Here is a 16,627-nt window from a genome sequence, read left to right on the forward strand (position 1 = left end):
TAAAAAACAATAACATAGACGCAGCTCTAATATCTGAAACACATTTCACAGATAGAAATTATTTAAACATTCCTAACTATACTATTTATCACACCAATCACCCTGATGACAAGGCACATGGTGGAACGGCAGTAATTATAAACAAAGACATTAAATGCATTGATGTGAACCACTATAGACAGGACTACTTGCAAGCGACATCTATACAAATTGAGGACTTTAGTGGTCATTTAACCCTTTCTGCCATATACTGCCCCCCTAAACATAAAAATTCTAAGACACTATACCTTGACTTTCTTAAAACTCTTGAAGGCCGTTTTATTGCAGGCGGAGATTTCAATGCAAAGAATACCTTATGGGGATCCAGAATAACAAACACGAAAGGAAAAAATCTTTACGATGCAATAATAGAAAATAAAAGTGACTTTTTAAGCTCTGGAGAACCAACTTACTGGCCAACTGATATGCGGAAGCGACCTGATTTAATTGACTTTTATATTACGAAAGATATTAAAAGTGAGCAACTGGAAATAAATCCAAGCTTTGACCTCTCATCTGACGATTCTCCAATATTCTTAAGCTATGAAACCAGTCCTATCCTAAACTACAAGACACATAAATTTTACAATAATTATACGAACTGGAACTCTTTCGTGAAATTATGGAGCAAAGCCTTAACATAAAAGTCCCCCTAAAGAGCGAAAAAGAAATAGACTCCGCAATCGCATACTTCAATGACAGTATAGTGTATGCAACAACAACTTCCACACCTATAATCAAGATGAGTAACAACAAACACAAATTACCCCATAAAATCTTGGAAAAAATCAGAGAAAAACGAAAACTAAGGCAACAATGGCAATCTACACGCTCACCAGATATCAAAAAAAGGCTGAATATAGCAGCAAAAGAAATTAAAGATATATTAAAAGTGGACAAGGACGAAAAATTTTAAAAATATATCGCATCACTGGGAGCTACTAGAGCTACAAACTATACACTATGGAAGGCCTGCAAAAAAATCGAAAACGCAGTTATGCACCAACCCCCTCTAAGGTCAAGTACAAATTCTTGGGCGAAAACACCAAAAGAAAAAGCAAAAATACTCGCTGATCATTTTAAAAAACCATTTACAAATCAACATAACAACCAAGACATTGACAATTCTGAATTTCATGCCCACCTCACAAATAACATAAATATACCAATCAAGAAAATAACTTCAAAAGAAATTCGTATAGCAATTGAGACAAAAATTGACGTAAATAAATCCCCAGGATATGACGGAATCACAGGAAGGATTCTAAAGGAGTTACCTGACAAAGCAACTCTGTACTTAAGAAATGTATTTAACTCAGCATTACGAATGAAGTATTTTCCACTGCCTTGGGAGGTTGCTGAAATCATCGCAATACCCAAACCTAATAAAGATGCCTCTGAAGCTTCTTCATACAGACCAATTAGTTTATTACCATCATTATCTAAACTTTTTGAGAAGCTTATACTTGACCGCCTTGACCCCATACTACAGGCGCGAAACTTATTTCCCTCACACCAATTTGGATTTCGTAGAAAACACTCAACAATAGAACAGGTACATAGAGTAACAAATAAAATATTATCAGAAATTGACAAAAGAAATACATGCGTTGCTGTGTATCTTGATGTAGCGAAAGCTTTCGACAGCGTGTGGCACAAGGGTTTAATATTTAAACTTAAACAGTATCTTCCACTCGACTACTATTTGTTAATGAAAAGCTATTTAGCAAACAGATTCTTTTATGTGAAATATAGAGACAAATACTCTAAAATTCAACTCATGGAAGCCGGTGTACCTCAGGGCAGTGTACTAGGGCCTGTACTATATGTGCTGTACACAGCTGATATTCCCCTGCCTGCAAGTATCGACATGATAGCAACTTTTGCAGATGACACTGTCCTATTGGCAACTCATAAAACCTTAGAAGCAGCAACAAACAAGTTACAACAAATTTTGAACAAAACACTAATATGGTTTAATGCTAATATGGTTTAAACACTAATATGGTTTAATCAATAGTGGCAAAACAATTCATGTAGTTTATTCCAACAAGAAAGTAAGACACAAGAATCTGACAATAAACCACTCACAAATCCCAATAGACACCAAAGCAAGATACCTTGGAATGACTATTGACTCCAAACTTCTCTGGAAAGAACATATTACGATGAAAAGAAATGAGGTAAAAAACAGATTCCGACAACTATATTGGCTACTTGGCAGGCGCTCGAAACTGTCATTGCTGAATAAAATACTTATATACAAAACTGTGATTGTTCCAATCTGGGCATACGGCATAGAAATCTGGGGTACTGCAAGCAAAAGTAACATTAACATTATTCAACGACTACAATCAAAAATACTCAGAACTATAACCAATGCACCTTGGTACATCCCAAACGAAGACATTCATCGCGATCTCAACATCGAAACAGTAGCAGAAATCATCCGCAAACGCAGCACAAATCATATTGTCCGTTTAATGAACCATTCCAATAATGACATGCGACAACTCCCAACAGCAGAAAGGGCAAACTCTAGGCGGCTCAAACGACCAACCCCAACTCAGCTGATAACTAGAATAATTTAAACATACCTACACTTGTAAACTCACACAAAAACTTAACCCAAATGTAATATTGATAATGATTAATGTTATAAAATCCAAGCTGCAGAAAGAATTACTTAGTGTCATACGACAGGTGTAATTAATAAAGGAGGCAAAAAAAAAAAAAAAAAAATTTATGAGTGGCATTTATCAATACTTCTAAATTTACGAACGCTGAGATTTAAACTTTTACATAAAAGCGGCTTTGTGTGATTCCTTTCTCCACTTAAATTTAGGTACTGACGGCGGCGCTCAAACTTAAGCTAAGCTTATTTGTGTAAACCACTTCTCATATAAGTTTTGGCAGCTACTTTACATGCTTGTAATCTCATTATTATTATTATTAGTTCTGAAACTCCACAACTTTTCAAATTTTCCCATAGGACTATGAGTTGATTAACGTTAATTCATAACTTTAAAAATATTTCCGCTTTACACAAAAAAATAATGGGGAAATTTAAGTACATTTAAAAGATTCCAAATCTGTATGAATACTCTTCGCCCATTAATACTTTCGATTGACAAATATGATTATCTAAAACTAAATTTTTGCCGTAACTACCAATTTGAGAATTATTTTTTTTTTATTTTTTTATTTTATTAAATTTATATAACAAAACTAATTTTATTACATAAATAATAGGACTATGAATAAGTTCGTGCGGTTTTTTTCGAAATTTGAAACTTTATTGACGTAAAATGGTTACAAATTTAATATTCAAAATATTGTCCATCGCTTACTACTACTTTTCCCCATCTTTCTGGCAATTCACGGATTCCCTTTGTGAAAAATTCGGTCGGTTTTGCCGCAATCCACGAATCGATCCATTTTTTGACTTCATCGTAATTACGGAAGTGCTGGTCAGCCAGGCCATGTTGCATCGATCGGAAGAGATAGTAATCGGATGGCGCAAGGTCTGGACTATACGGCGGGTGGGGTAGGACATCCCATTTGAGCGTTTCTAAGTATGTTTTGACCACTTGTGCAACATGTGGCCGAGCATTGTCATGTTGCAAAATAACTTTGTCGTGTCTATCGGCGTATTGCGGCCGTTTTTCTCGCAGTGCTCGGCTCAAACGCATCAATTGTCGTCGGTAGACATCCCCCGTAATAGTTTCATTCGGTTTCAGTAGCTCATAATACACAACACCCAGCTGGTCCCACCAGATACACAGCATAACCTTCAGGCCATGAATATTCTGCGCCGACGTCGATGTTGAAGCATGGCCAGGGTATCCATACGTTGCCCGACGTTTTGGATTGTCGTAATGGACCCACTTTTCATCGCCAGTCACAATTCGATGCAAAAAACCCTTTCTTTTGTGCCGTTGAAGCAGTTGTTCGCATGCCATAAAACGGCGTTCAACGTCTCTTGGCTTCAATTCATACGGCACCCAATGGCCTACCTTTCGGATCATTCCCATGGCTTTTAAACGTTTGGAAATGGTTGATTGATCAACCCCAAAGTTTTTGCAACCTCTTCTTGCGTTTGAGCCGGATCTTGATCGAGCAATTCCTCCAATTCGGTATCCATGAACTTTGGCGGCGCACCCTCGCGTTCTTCGTCTTCCAAGCCAAAATCACCACTTTTAAAGCGTGCAAACCACTTCTGGCACGTTCGCTCAGATAGAGCATGCTCACCATAAACTTCCACCAAGATACGATGACTTTCGGCTGCTTTTTTCTTCATATTAAAATAATGAAGAAGAATTCCCCGCAAAAACACATTATTTGGCACGAAATTCGACATTTTCAAGTGTGGTAAAAATATTGTTGTTTACGCTTCAAATAAAAAACTTATACTGACGTTTGTGCCTTACGACAGTAGCTCTCCAATGAATGTTTGGAAATGTGGATCGATGGAATAATAATCAAGTTACGCCATCTGTTGTAAAACCGCACGAACTTATAAATAGACCTATTATCAAAACGCAGCACTGGCTACGAGGCCTTCAGCCGCCACTTTAATTAAAGTTACATATGAGTATAAACTATTTGCTAAGTGTTAGTATCTTAAATATATTTTAACAAGTCATTGTTTTTCAAGAAGTTATATATTGCCATTATATTTTCATCCGAGGGTGTTTTAAGCAGTTTTATAATATCAACGTTGTCATAGCTGACTGATGAATTGTGCAGGATCGGGCAGAGAGTAAGTAAATGTTTGATAGTGACGGTGTGGTTACAAAAAGGACATTTGGAAGGACTATCACCTGACAGTAAGTGGGCATGTGTTATGATAGTGTGTCCAATTCTTAATCTGGTAAATGCCCTCATGGCACTTGTGGGTAAAGATGATGTATAAGTAATTCGCTTTTTGTCTTCATTAATTTCTGTGTAATGGTGTTTGTATGTCTTCCAATCGCTTGCATCTTCTTGGTACCTTATATGTTTGACTAGGTTGAGTATGTCGGATTTGGTTAGAATGTCGTAGACTAAAGTAGGTGTCCTTATAACATTTTTTGCAGCAGCGTCTGCATAGTAGTTTCCTTTTATTCCAGCATGACCCGGAATCCAAGTAAGCTTAATTTTTCGAGGAGCACCGATGACCATGTCTCTAATTGATTCAATTATTGGATTGTGGTTGGACGGAGACGTTATTGCTGACATACAAATTTGAGAATTAATTTGCGGCCGCTGTAGCGAATGGGTTGATGCGTGACTACCATTCGGTAGTGCGAAAATCCGGCCATGAAACACCAAATAATAGACAAATTGTTTTCAATGAAAAAGTTCCCCATAAAAAGCCATCTACCGTTCGGAGGCGGCATAAAATTGTAGGCCCCCATTTTGTTTCGAATAACATCAAGACACACATCACAAATAGGAGGAGGAGCTCGCCAATTATATATTTATAATAATTTGAGATATCTGAAACAATAATTTCATTTTACACATGGGAGCTCATTAGGAAATCGTTGTTTATAGATAACTAATACAAAAACATTATTATTTTTTAAGCGTAATGCAAAAAAAATACGATAAATATCAAAAGAGGAAATGAATTAAGTTGTGTGATTTTTTTTACAACCATAGGGTTTTTATTTTCTGTAGTCAAATCTTTTATATGCACTACAAAGTTATGTGTATGTACATACATATACACACATCTATGTACATACATATACACACATCTATGTACATATATCTTCTATACTATAAAGGTGAATGTCTGTACGTTGTACGCGCATCACTACGAAACGACAACACATTTTTATACATTCATATTTTCACCCAATGAAGGTTAACGGCATTTTTCGGTAGACGTGGTGGCCTTCCAATTTCTTATGGCCCATATTGAACTATATGGACCTACACGACATGTGGTTCCAGCAGGACGGCGCTACGCGCCACACAGCTACGCCATTTTATTCCATTTCAACATCTACCCGCCCTTATTGAAAAACCTTATATATAATTGGCGTGTACACCCTTTTTGGGTGTTTGGCCGAGCTCCTCCTCCTTTTTGTGGTGTGCGTCTTGATGTTGTTCCACAAATGGAGGGACCTACAGTTTCAAAGCCGACTCTGAACGGCAGATATTTGTATGAGGAGCTTTTTCATGGCAGAAATACACTCAGGTGTTTGCCATTGCCTGCCGAGGGGCGACCGCCATTAGAAAAATGTTTTTCTTAATTTTGATGTTTCTCCGAGATTCGAACCTACGTTCTCTCTGTGAATTCCGAATGGTAGTCACGCACCAATCCATTCGGCTACGGCGGCCGCCTATGTACATATACCTGAATTAAAATAAATCTGGAAATATTTAAAAAAATTAATATTTTTTTTAACACATTAATTTAATTAGAGACCAAATTGTGAAAGAAACTTTCACATTTCATTGTATTGCAGTATAAGCAAAATTTCAATTTTAAAATCAAATATCAAAAAATTAAATGAATAATAAAAATTATCAAAAAGATTTCTAAAATATCTAAGTTTATTCAAACCTAAATAAAAATCACAGGTAAAAACTTAGTGGTCCTATGGCATACATAATTTAACTTACATAAAATGAAAGCCAAATTTTGTTCATATACATATTATTATATATATTTTTATTTTGCGAATTCCCTATTGAATTAGAGTCTGGCGACTATGCGGACCACTTCATGACCACTCTTGTAACAGCTATCAAACCCTGCCTAAATTTGCTAGCACATAAGTTGTCGTCTTCCATGTCACCTACTGGTAGGTAGGTTTTAGTTGAAGTGGGCAACTAAGGATGGGTTCCTTCACTAGAGTATCAAACCAAGATCAATTGCTACATTGCACCCTTGACGAGTATCGTCTAAAACCTTTCGATATACTGACGATTCCAATAATTGTCGACATACTATATTGTTGTTTCTGATGTAGCGGAGCCCTCTTTTCAAGGCATTGCTTCGCTTTAACGGTATTTTTCCCCATCAAGAAGCATCCCCATCGTTTTGATCCATTGTTTTGAAAATAACAAAATTACCATCACTCGTAGAACAGCTATCAATAATGAATAGAAATTTTAACATGAAATTTTAACAGCTGTCTTTTTAAGGTTAGTACTAACGAAAATGGCGGCCGCCGTAGCCGAATGGGTTGGTGCGTGACTACCATTCGGAATTCACAAAGAGAACTTAGGTTCGAATCTCGGTGAAAACACCAAAATTAAGAAAAACATTTTTCTAATGGCGGTCGCCCCTCGGCAGGCAATGGCAAACACCTGAGTGTATTTCTGCCATGAAAAAGCTCCTCATACAAATATCTGCCGATCGGAGTTGGCTTGAAACTGTAGATCCCTCCATTCCCAAACAACCAATTATATATATATATATACTAACGAAAATGAGGTGAATACAATAAAACTATTGCCATATACGAATAGACCCATGTGTTATGGACATGCGTATCTCAATTGTTTAGTGCAGGGTATACTCAAACATCAATTTGAGTAAAGATCAATCAAAATAAAAACAGTCCGATGTGGATCGCAACACTTTTGTCATGCATACGCAATTATCTAAAGGTAAATTCTATGGGGAATCACTCGCAGCCCAACAACAATTTCACACCTTTTATTTGTGCTGTGTGGTCATTACTTATTTAAAAACTTTACCTTTTCTCGGATTATAATAAACTGTTTAAGGCTTAAATGTTTCAAGGCTTAAATATAGTAAAAGCCTTGTGCTTTTTTTCATTCAAATCCAATGCCCAACCCAGGATGGTTGCTTCGCCTTCTCACTTTAGCGCCCTTTCAAACGGTTCAGGGGCTTTCCCCACTTGCTTGAATCTCTACACATGGGCCTCTACGAACCCTATGATACCAAACGTGATCTCAGACAGGATGACTCGCTGTCGTGTGACATCTTTAAACGAAGTATATACCTCCTCTCATCATACAAACAGTCGACGCACTCGCGTATTGGTACCCGCATCACTGTTGACTGTTTTGATTTCGAGGTTGTAAGAGACTAGAAACCAGCATTAACAATAATGAAAATGTTAGCCTTGAAATTCAACGGAAAATCTCTCTTGCCAACAAGTGCTATTTTGGGCTAAGTCGACAATTGAGTAGTCAGTCCTCTCTCGACGAAAAAACCTAAGACACTATAAGGCTCTCTTCATGCCCGTCCTAACGTATGGCGCAGAAGCGTGGACGATGACAACATCCGATGAGGCCTCCCTTGGAGTGTTTAAAAGAAAAATTCCGCGGAAGATTTTTGGACCTTTGCACGTTGGCAACGGCGAGTATCGCAGGCGATGGATCGATGAGCTGTATGAACTTTACGACGACATAGACATAGTGCAGCGAATAAAAATCCAGCGGCTACGTTGGCTTGGTCATGTCGTCCGAATGGATGCAAACGCTCCGGCTCTGAAAGTATTCGATGCGGTACGAGCTGGTGGTAGCAGAGGAAGAGGAAGAGGCTATTTATTTAGTCTATGCACAGAAGTTTCTTATGGAATACAACGGAAAGTGGAGTAACCATCGACTAAGATTTAAATACCTAAAAAATAGAATAGAATTGAAGATACACTTCTTCTTCGCATAAGTTACACGCGTCGTTCTAGTCCAATCCCATTTTAGCTGCGCGATGTGGAGTGCGACAATGTCCCGTCAGTACTACATACAATATTTTACATTCCTTCCTTGAGAGTGATAGAATAAAGTTGGTTGTTTTGGTGTTGCAAGTTCGTAGCATTATTTTGGCAAACCTGTGGGAGATCGAGGCTTCCCATACAACTGTGCTCCTAGACTTAGTTCCTCGTCTAGTTCCATCTTCCAAACTTGGAATGAGGGATATGTGTTCGACGAACTCATCCCAGGCAAGCAGGTGGCTGCCTTAGCAAACTCGCGAACTATCTCATTTCGCTCTATTCCCTTGTGCCCTGGGATCCAGTAAATTGTGACCTGTCCATTCTCCAAGACCTTTAATTTCATTCAAACTTTGCAAGAATGAGATATGTTGTAAGACGTCAACAAGATATTGTGAGTTTTCGAATGTGTGATTTTAAAGCACTTTTTGTTGTTTAAAGAAAGTCGAACACACCATGGTGCCAATATGTAAATGTCATTTTGAAGCTCAAGTACGTCATGTGGTTCGTAAACTTAGGGCAAACATTTCGCAAAACGAAAGCAGCTATTTATATCAGTTATAAACAAAACAGGCAATACCAACAGTCCCTTGGAGAACACCAGAAGAGGTTGCGAAGAAATCTTGAGAAGAAATGCCGTCAATTGTTACAACGGAATATATTTTATATAAGTAAGACTTAATGTAACTTAGAAACACATAGTGAAAGCCCATACAAAACAATTTAAATATTAGTGAAGAATGCCAAACTTCATCAAAAGCTTTAGAGAAATCAGTTTAAACGCAATCAAAATTCGACGCAAAGTACAAATACTCTGAAAGAGTTTGTTCACAGTGCATGGCTAAGTCTATAACTAAAAACTGCCACCTTTGTGACTTGGGCTGATGGAGGTAAAATCAGCTATGAAAATTTCAGAGGTCAAGGACAAGTTTAAAATTTGTTGTAGGTGAAAAAGGGCAGTACAATTTTTCATTAAAAGAACTGAAAGCCGGTCAATGTCCTTGAAACACTGCAACATCGCCACAATGATGACTTATCATTATTATGCATTTTATTTATTTTCTTTAATTTAATACGAGGTAGCGCAATTGAAAATTTGTTGAATTTTGCAAATTGCAAATTGTTGTTAAAACTTGCAAATTGTTACTGGTTTTGCGTTCATATACTTTTTTGAAATTTTTCTCTTCGAAATCGAATTCTTAGAAACTAAATTACTGAATAATATTTACATGAACAGACCTATTTTGTAGCCTTTTTCACTGCATTTTATTTAATTTTCTTCACTTATTTGTGATAATTTTCTAATTTATTTTTGCGCACTCTCCTCCAATGGATTTAAATTAGTTTGAATTGTATTCAAATTCAAAATTGTATGCATTAATTTTATCTTTAGGTGATCGAAAAGAGTCTTCAACCTTACGTGGCGCAAATAACTATGACTAACTCTATGCTAAATAATATTTGGCCAGGATGTATCGTTCTCTTCGTTGGGCCGTGGTCAGATAAATTTGGTCGACGACCAGTGCTTTTGGTGAATTTCATCGGTACGTCAAACAATTAAAATCTCTAATATCTAATTTTTAACATTTTCACACAGCTGCATTTCTCGGTCACGTGATAACTGCAACATTGGTTAGCATTTCCACAATGCTATCGCTGAATCCTTGGTTCTACATAATGGGCGGCATTCCATCCGCACTTGTTGGCGGTGGCAACTCATTGATTACCGTCGTCTTCTGTTATATATCTGATGTCTCTGATATGGAAAGTAAACCAAAGCGGTGAGAAACTGACATGAAAGATCCTCCATTTAACTAGAAGTATTTTCATTTATTCTCTCTACTCTTTCCCTGCTCTTTAAGGATGTTCTATATTGATATGGTTATGGGTCTGGGTGTAGTACTTGGCAATGTGTTGAGCAGTTACTTGTTGCGGCTCACGAGCGTTGCTATGGTATGTGCCACGGCTGCCACGCTTGTATTTATCGCTTTACTCTACATTTTATTTTTTATTGGAGAAAGTTTGGATGTTGAGGAAACAAGCTTTGCGGTAAAGAAGACAGTTTCCCGTATTTTAATTTTTAAATTTAATAAGAATTGATTCATACCTATTTAATATTTTTATTCCAGCATAAGGCAAAACGCTTCTTTGATGTCCACCTTATCAAGGACCTAGTGAAGACTTGTGTGGCACGACGTCCAAACTATGGACGCGCTATAATCGGTTGCACAATTTCCATTTCAACAGTAACGACTTTCATAATGTGTGAGTATCAAATATAATATATACTCCTCATGTACCTACCTTTGGCTATGTCTACGACCATCATTAATTCACTATACTTATTATTTTGCAGACGGTGAGCTTGGTATATTTTATTTGTTCTTGCGCACTAAATTCAATGTAACTTTGCAACAGTACACATATTATAATGCCACTGTAATAACGATAAAAATGGTGGGATGTGGCATTGCTTTTGGGGTCTTCAGAAAGGTAATTAAAGGGTAGTCCGTTGTTCTTGCAACATAAATAGTAAAATCTCCTACAAAATATAATCAATTCCAGCTCTTCAAGATATCTTTTTCCGCAATTGCTATGATGGGTCTAGCTGGTTGTTTTTTTGATAGTTTGACTCGTGGTTTGGCGCAGAGTTTCTGGCAAATGTATATGGCATCCGCCTTTGGACTTATGTCTGGCATAACCGGTCCCATGTTGCAAGCAATTGTTTCGTTAGCTGTGCCATCAAATGAAATTGGTAACAAAAAACAAAAAAAAACAAAAATAACTGTCAAAATATTTATATATGTATTTTGCAGGTAAAGTGTATTCCTTATCATCCTGCATACACACACTGACACCACTAGCTGCTGCACCTTTATATACGCTCATCTACAGCCGTACTCTGAATTTTTATCCTGGATTCTATAATTTCATCAGTTCAGGACTGTATGTGGAGTGCTTCGTTGTAATGACGTAAGTTTGAAAAAAATTAATACGTCTCTACGCGTTCACGAAATATTATATTTAAACTCATTTGCTCCTCCTTCTCAACAGGATAATATACATTTTCGAGCGACGAGTTGCTAAGAGGATACCCCATCCTGAAGCGGAAAGGGGAGAGTCGGAAAAAGCTCAAACGGAAGGGACTCCAACCGAAAACTCTCAGTCAACACAAGCACAGTAAAGAACATATATATGTGAGTTTGTGTATGCGCCAAAGATTTTGTATACAAGTGTACTTAAGTAGCTTAGAAATTAGAGTATGTGATAATTATTAAATAAGTAATTATAGGAAGTACGTATTTCGAGAATATTCAAGAAGGGAGTTTTCCCAGTGCATAGCGCACAAATTGTATCTCACAGAAGCGTAGTACCAAAATGAGAGAAACAAAAACCTTATTAATATATTTTAAACGGCAGGAATAACACTAATTGTCATGTTAGTGTATGGAAATCGATGGAATCATATTTCGGAGGTCATAACGGTATATATATATTATATATACATTTAATTGGCCGAAGGAAAGCTACAAGCTTTATCAAAGGCCACAATTGATAGTTTTTAAAATCGCAATATCTCGAGAATCTAGAAAAAATATATAAAATATCTTGATGTCATTGGATAGGTAATAAAACTACTTTTAATTTGAGGTATTACACTTACACATATTTTGTCAAGTGCATGAAAAACGTGTTTACATAAAAGAATTATAAAGATGTTCAATAAAAAGATTTTTTAAAATCACATTAGTTTTTGTTTTAATTTTTTTTTTATATGAAATTACATTACAGTATTAAGGCAACTAGCATCTGGCGCTATTGACTTTGTACAAAAGTTGGCCTGGGCTTTTGAAGAATGGCATTGCTGACAACAAAAAATTGTTGAATATGAAGTATAATTCTCTCCAAAGAAGAGCGAATTATTGTTTTATTTTTAGTGCGGATAATTACTTTTCAGTTTCAGTGTTATTTTTTAAGTTAATCGGAAGATTTCTGCCGTACAAATAAAAACTTCATTCATTCCTATGTAATTATATATTTTTTTACTAATAACTTTTTTTCACATGTTTGTGTCTAAATTCTCGGCAAAACTTTCCATTACTACCACGATATACTTCGATGGTGGGCGGAGGGGCAGGGGACGTGTCACTATTTGTAAAAATATTTTTGTTTTTGTAACATGTACATATATACATTACGAAACAAAAAAGTGCCGTAGCCGAAAATAATATTTTATCGCGATATTTTGGCCAAATTTTGACTATTTTTGAGAATAATAATTTATCGAAGGCCAAAGGTTAATTTAACTCTTTTAAAAACTACAACTGTTCTATTGAACCTGAAGAAGATTTAGAAGAACATTTGTAATAGTAGAATTTTAATAAAATTCGTAGTATTATTGAATAAAAATAGCTTTAACTCAATTCTTGAATTAATAAAGAGTGTTTATAAGTGAATATTGTTACTTTTCTCTGTTTGTATTTAAGTCAAATCAGCGTCTGTAATAGGGCATTTTTTCAAGCTTATGCAAAAGAGAAGCATTTTTAATGTTAAATATTGCTATTAATTCTTAATGGTAATTTATAAAATGCACTATAAATCGGAAGGCTGGTATAGTGACAACATTTGCGTGTTATAATTTTTAAATTCGTCCAACGCACTTAGATTAAAAGGAACTTTTTCGTGGCAGCAGTGGAAAGCCAGCCCAAATTGTCTATAATTGTTAATATGAAAACGTTTTTCTAATACTATATTTTTTACCAAGTGTATATACATACATCAAATTAAGGGTATTTTTTTTTTTTAATATCAAATGACTGAAACTAATGTTTTTTTTTTTAATGGTTTTCCTAAACTTTCTTACACATCTTACTTGTTCCTGCAGAAAAAAATTCTCAAAGTAAGTTTTTTAAATTAAAAATTATAGCGTTTTACCTGGCAAAGCTTCACTAAATCCTTGGAAGACGTTTCAAACAATTCCTTTAATTTCAATCGATTGAAGCAGATTATTATTATTATTTTATTGTTATTTTTTTTTTCTTGGATTCTTGGATTTGTCGTTTAAAAGTTATACCCATATGACGAAAAATGGGTCCGGTTTTGTACATGCGGCAAGGGCCATTTTTAAGCAAAGTACTCGTATTATGATTTATTGAATAAAACTTGGTGGAGATGTTAGGAGGGGTTCAGGAACAACCTTTATAACTCCCAATATTATCGAAATTATAGTTTGGTAATTATTCGCCTTCAAAGTGCCCTCGGGAACTTCACTATAGTTTGGCACATTATAATAAATATTTTTCTAAACTTCACTTAAATTCACAAAATATACCCTCACACGCGTGTTTTTACTTATTTTTATACAAGTATTCGAAATATCTCAATGAAAATTAAATGCAAACGCATTTACCAATATCATCGCTTTCCAATTTTAAACGAGAATAACAATTCATTGAAATTGACAACAGTATTGTGTTGCCGGATGGGTTCAAATGAAAATAAAAATGTGAACAAAAAAGAGGGATTTGAGTTGAGTGTTGATGATGGGGATGGGGTTATGGTGCCTACTTACTACACACACGCATATGACGTTTTCATTTTTGGTTTAATGGCTTTAGCGGAAAGGATGAGTTTTATTGTTTTGAAGAACGGCCGAAGGCCGCCTACGCGAAAAGAAGTTCTACACAAACATACTGTGGATGGCGTAGTCGTAGCACGGCTGATGGGCACCTACGACGAAAGGAGTTCAATGCAAGACAAAACCACGAGGGCCCGTTTATAAAGCTTATCGAAGCAAACCATACACTTATAAGCCGTACTGTTTGGTTTTTAATTACTTTATTATTTTTTGGGATACCTTTTATAGCATTCATTTCAAGTTTCGAAAATATATAATATGTTTAACAGTCGCGTGGTTTTTATTACAAATTTCCCCCTGCGACTCCTTTTTCCATAAACAACAATGCTTATATTTTCGAAAATATTTCTCAATTCTAAACTAAAGCAAAAAATACTGCAGATTTTCAAAATACCTTCCAGTGAACATCCCTGCATGCGAACTTCGTTCGTATTTTTTGGTGTCTAGGAACACCAACTTTTCGCTAAATTACACAACCTTTTTTTCAATGCATTTTCATTATATTAAGGTTTTCCCCTCATTCCATTTATACAGTGGTTCAATTTGCCACTAAAATAAAAATTCTCTCTGCAAAACGAAAATAATTAACCCCTCAGCCAAGTCGACAAGACGTTAAAAGTTTTGTTTACATATTTTGTACGATCAGCTGATTTTTGGCAACTGCAATTACAAAAATTTCCCATTATTTCCGTTTACCTTCTCTGGCTTTGAGTTGAAATTATCGATAGTTGATGTATAGACTATAGATTTTATCGAATAATAACACAATTAATTATTTTGACTGTTGATATTTCTCTTCTTCTTAATTGGCGCTATAACCGCTTACGCGATTTTGGCCGAGTTTAGCAAAGCGCGCCAGTCGTTTCTTTCTCGTGCTAACCGGCGCCAGTTGGACACACCAAGTGAAGCCAAGTCCTTCTCCACCTGATCTTTCCAACGCAGAGGAGGCCGCCCCCTTCCTCTGCTACCACCAGCTGGTACCGCATCGAATACTTTCAGTGCCGGAGCGTTTGTATCCATTCGGACGACATGACCCAGCCAACGTAGCCGCTGGATCTTTATTCGCTGGGCTATGTCTATGTCGTCGTAAAGCTCATACAGCTCATCGTTCCATCGTCTGCGATATTCGCCATTGCCAACGTGCAAAGGTCCAAAAATCTTACGCAGAATCTTTCTCTCGAACACTCCAAGCGTCGCTTCATCGGATGTTGTCATCGTCCAAGCTTCTGCGCCATACGTTAGGACGGGCATGATGAGAGTCTTGTAGAGTGTTAGTTTTGTTCGTCGAGAGAGGACTTTACTGCTCAGTTGCCTACTTAGTCCAAAGTAGCACTTGTTGGCAAGAGAGATTCTACGTTGGATTTCAAGGCTGACATTGTTATTGGTGTTAATGCTGGTTCCTAAATAGACGAAGTCTTTTACAACCTCGAAATTATAACTGTCTACAGTGACGTGGCTGCCGATACGCGAGTGCGCCGACTGTTTGTTTGAAGACAGGAGGTACTTCGTTTTGTCCTCGTTCACCACCAAACCCATTCGCTTTGCCTCTTTGTCCAGTTTGGAGAAGGCAGAACTAACAGCGCGGCTGTTAAGGCCGATGATGTCAATATCATCGGCATACGCCAGCAATTGTACGCTCTTATAAAAAATTGTGCCTGAGCGATTAAGTTCTGCGGCTCGTACGATGCTCTCCAACATCAGGTTAAAGAAGTCACACGACAGCGAGTCACCCTGTCTGAAACCTCGTTTGGTATCAAACGGCTCGGAGAGGTCCTTCCCAATTCTGATGGCGCTGCTGGTGTTGAGCAACGTCATCTTACATAGCCGTATTAGTTTTGCGGGGATACCAAATTCAGACATCGCGGCATACAGGTAACTCCTTTCCGTACTGTCGAATGCAGCTTTGAAGTCGACGAAAAGATGGTGTGTGTCGATTCTCCTTTCATGGGTCTTGGACTGTTGATATTTAGATATTTAATTTATGTGTTTACGGTCAATTAAATCTCATTTAAATTTTTTTAAACAAAAATTAGCACATCAACGGCTTTAAACTTCAAGCTTTACTGCAGATCATTCATAATTAAGCCCGCCCTGCTAAAAATTATTTAATACTTCACCGAAAACAGGGGTATAAAAACAAGTGTCCTCGCCAAATTTGCAGCGGTTGTAATTGAGTTCCAGTCACTTTAAATAAAAAATGTAATTAATGTATTCATATTAGAATATTAATACAGTCTTTACTCAAGTTATTCGTCGTCGTCTGAACAAC

The 16,627-nt window shown here is 36.6% G+C and overlaps 1 protein-coding gene across 1 annotated transcript in view; it reads left to right on the plus strand.

The window, feature by feature from the left end:
- Window positions 1-12,445, plus strand: part of LOC128868772 (uncharacterized) — a 28,992-nt gene extending 16,547 nt beyond the window's left edge. The window contains exons 11-18 of the mRNA XM_054111253.1: window positions 10,114-10,264; window positions 10,318-10,501; window positions 10,583-10,769; window positions 10,850-10,985; window positions 11,077-11,213; window positions 11,286-11,475; window positions 11,537-11,693; window positions 11,775-12,445. Of these exons, the coding sequence (XP_053967228.1) occupies window positions 10,114-10,264; window positions 10,318-10,501; window positions 10,583-10,769; window positions 10,850-10,985; window positions 11,077-11,213; window positions 11,286-11,475; window positions 11,537-11,693; window positions 11,775-11,904 (1,272 nt within the window). The 3' untranslated portion in view covers window positions 11,905-12,445. The remainder of the gene's footprint in view (window positions 1-10,113; window positions 10,265-10,317; window positions 10,502-10,582; window positions 10,770-10,849; window positions 10,986-11,076; window positions 11,214-11,285; window positions 11,476-11,536; window positions 11,694-11,774) is intronic.
- Window positions 12,446-16,627: the final 4,182 nt, after the last annotated feature.

Source organism: Anastrepha ludens, chromosome 6, assembly GCF_028408465.1.
Source record: "Anastrepha ludens isolate Willacy chromosome 6, idAnaLude1.1, whole genome shotgun sequence".
NCBI lineage: Eukaryota > Metazoa > Arthropoda > Insecta > Diptera > Tephritidae > Anastrepha > Anastrepha ludens.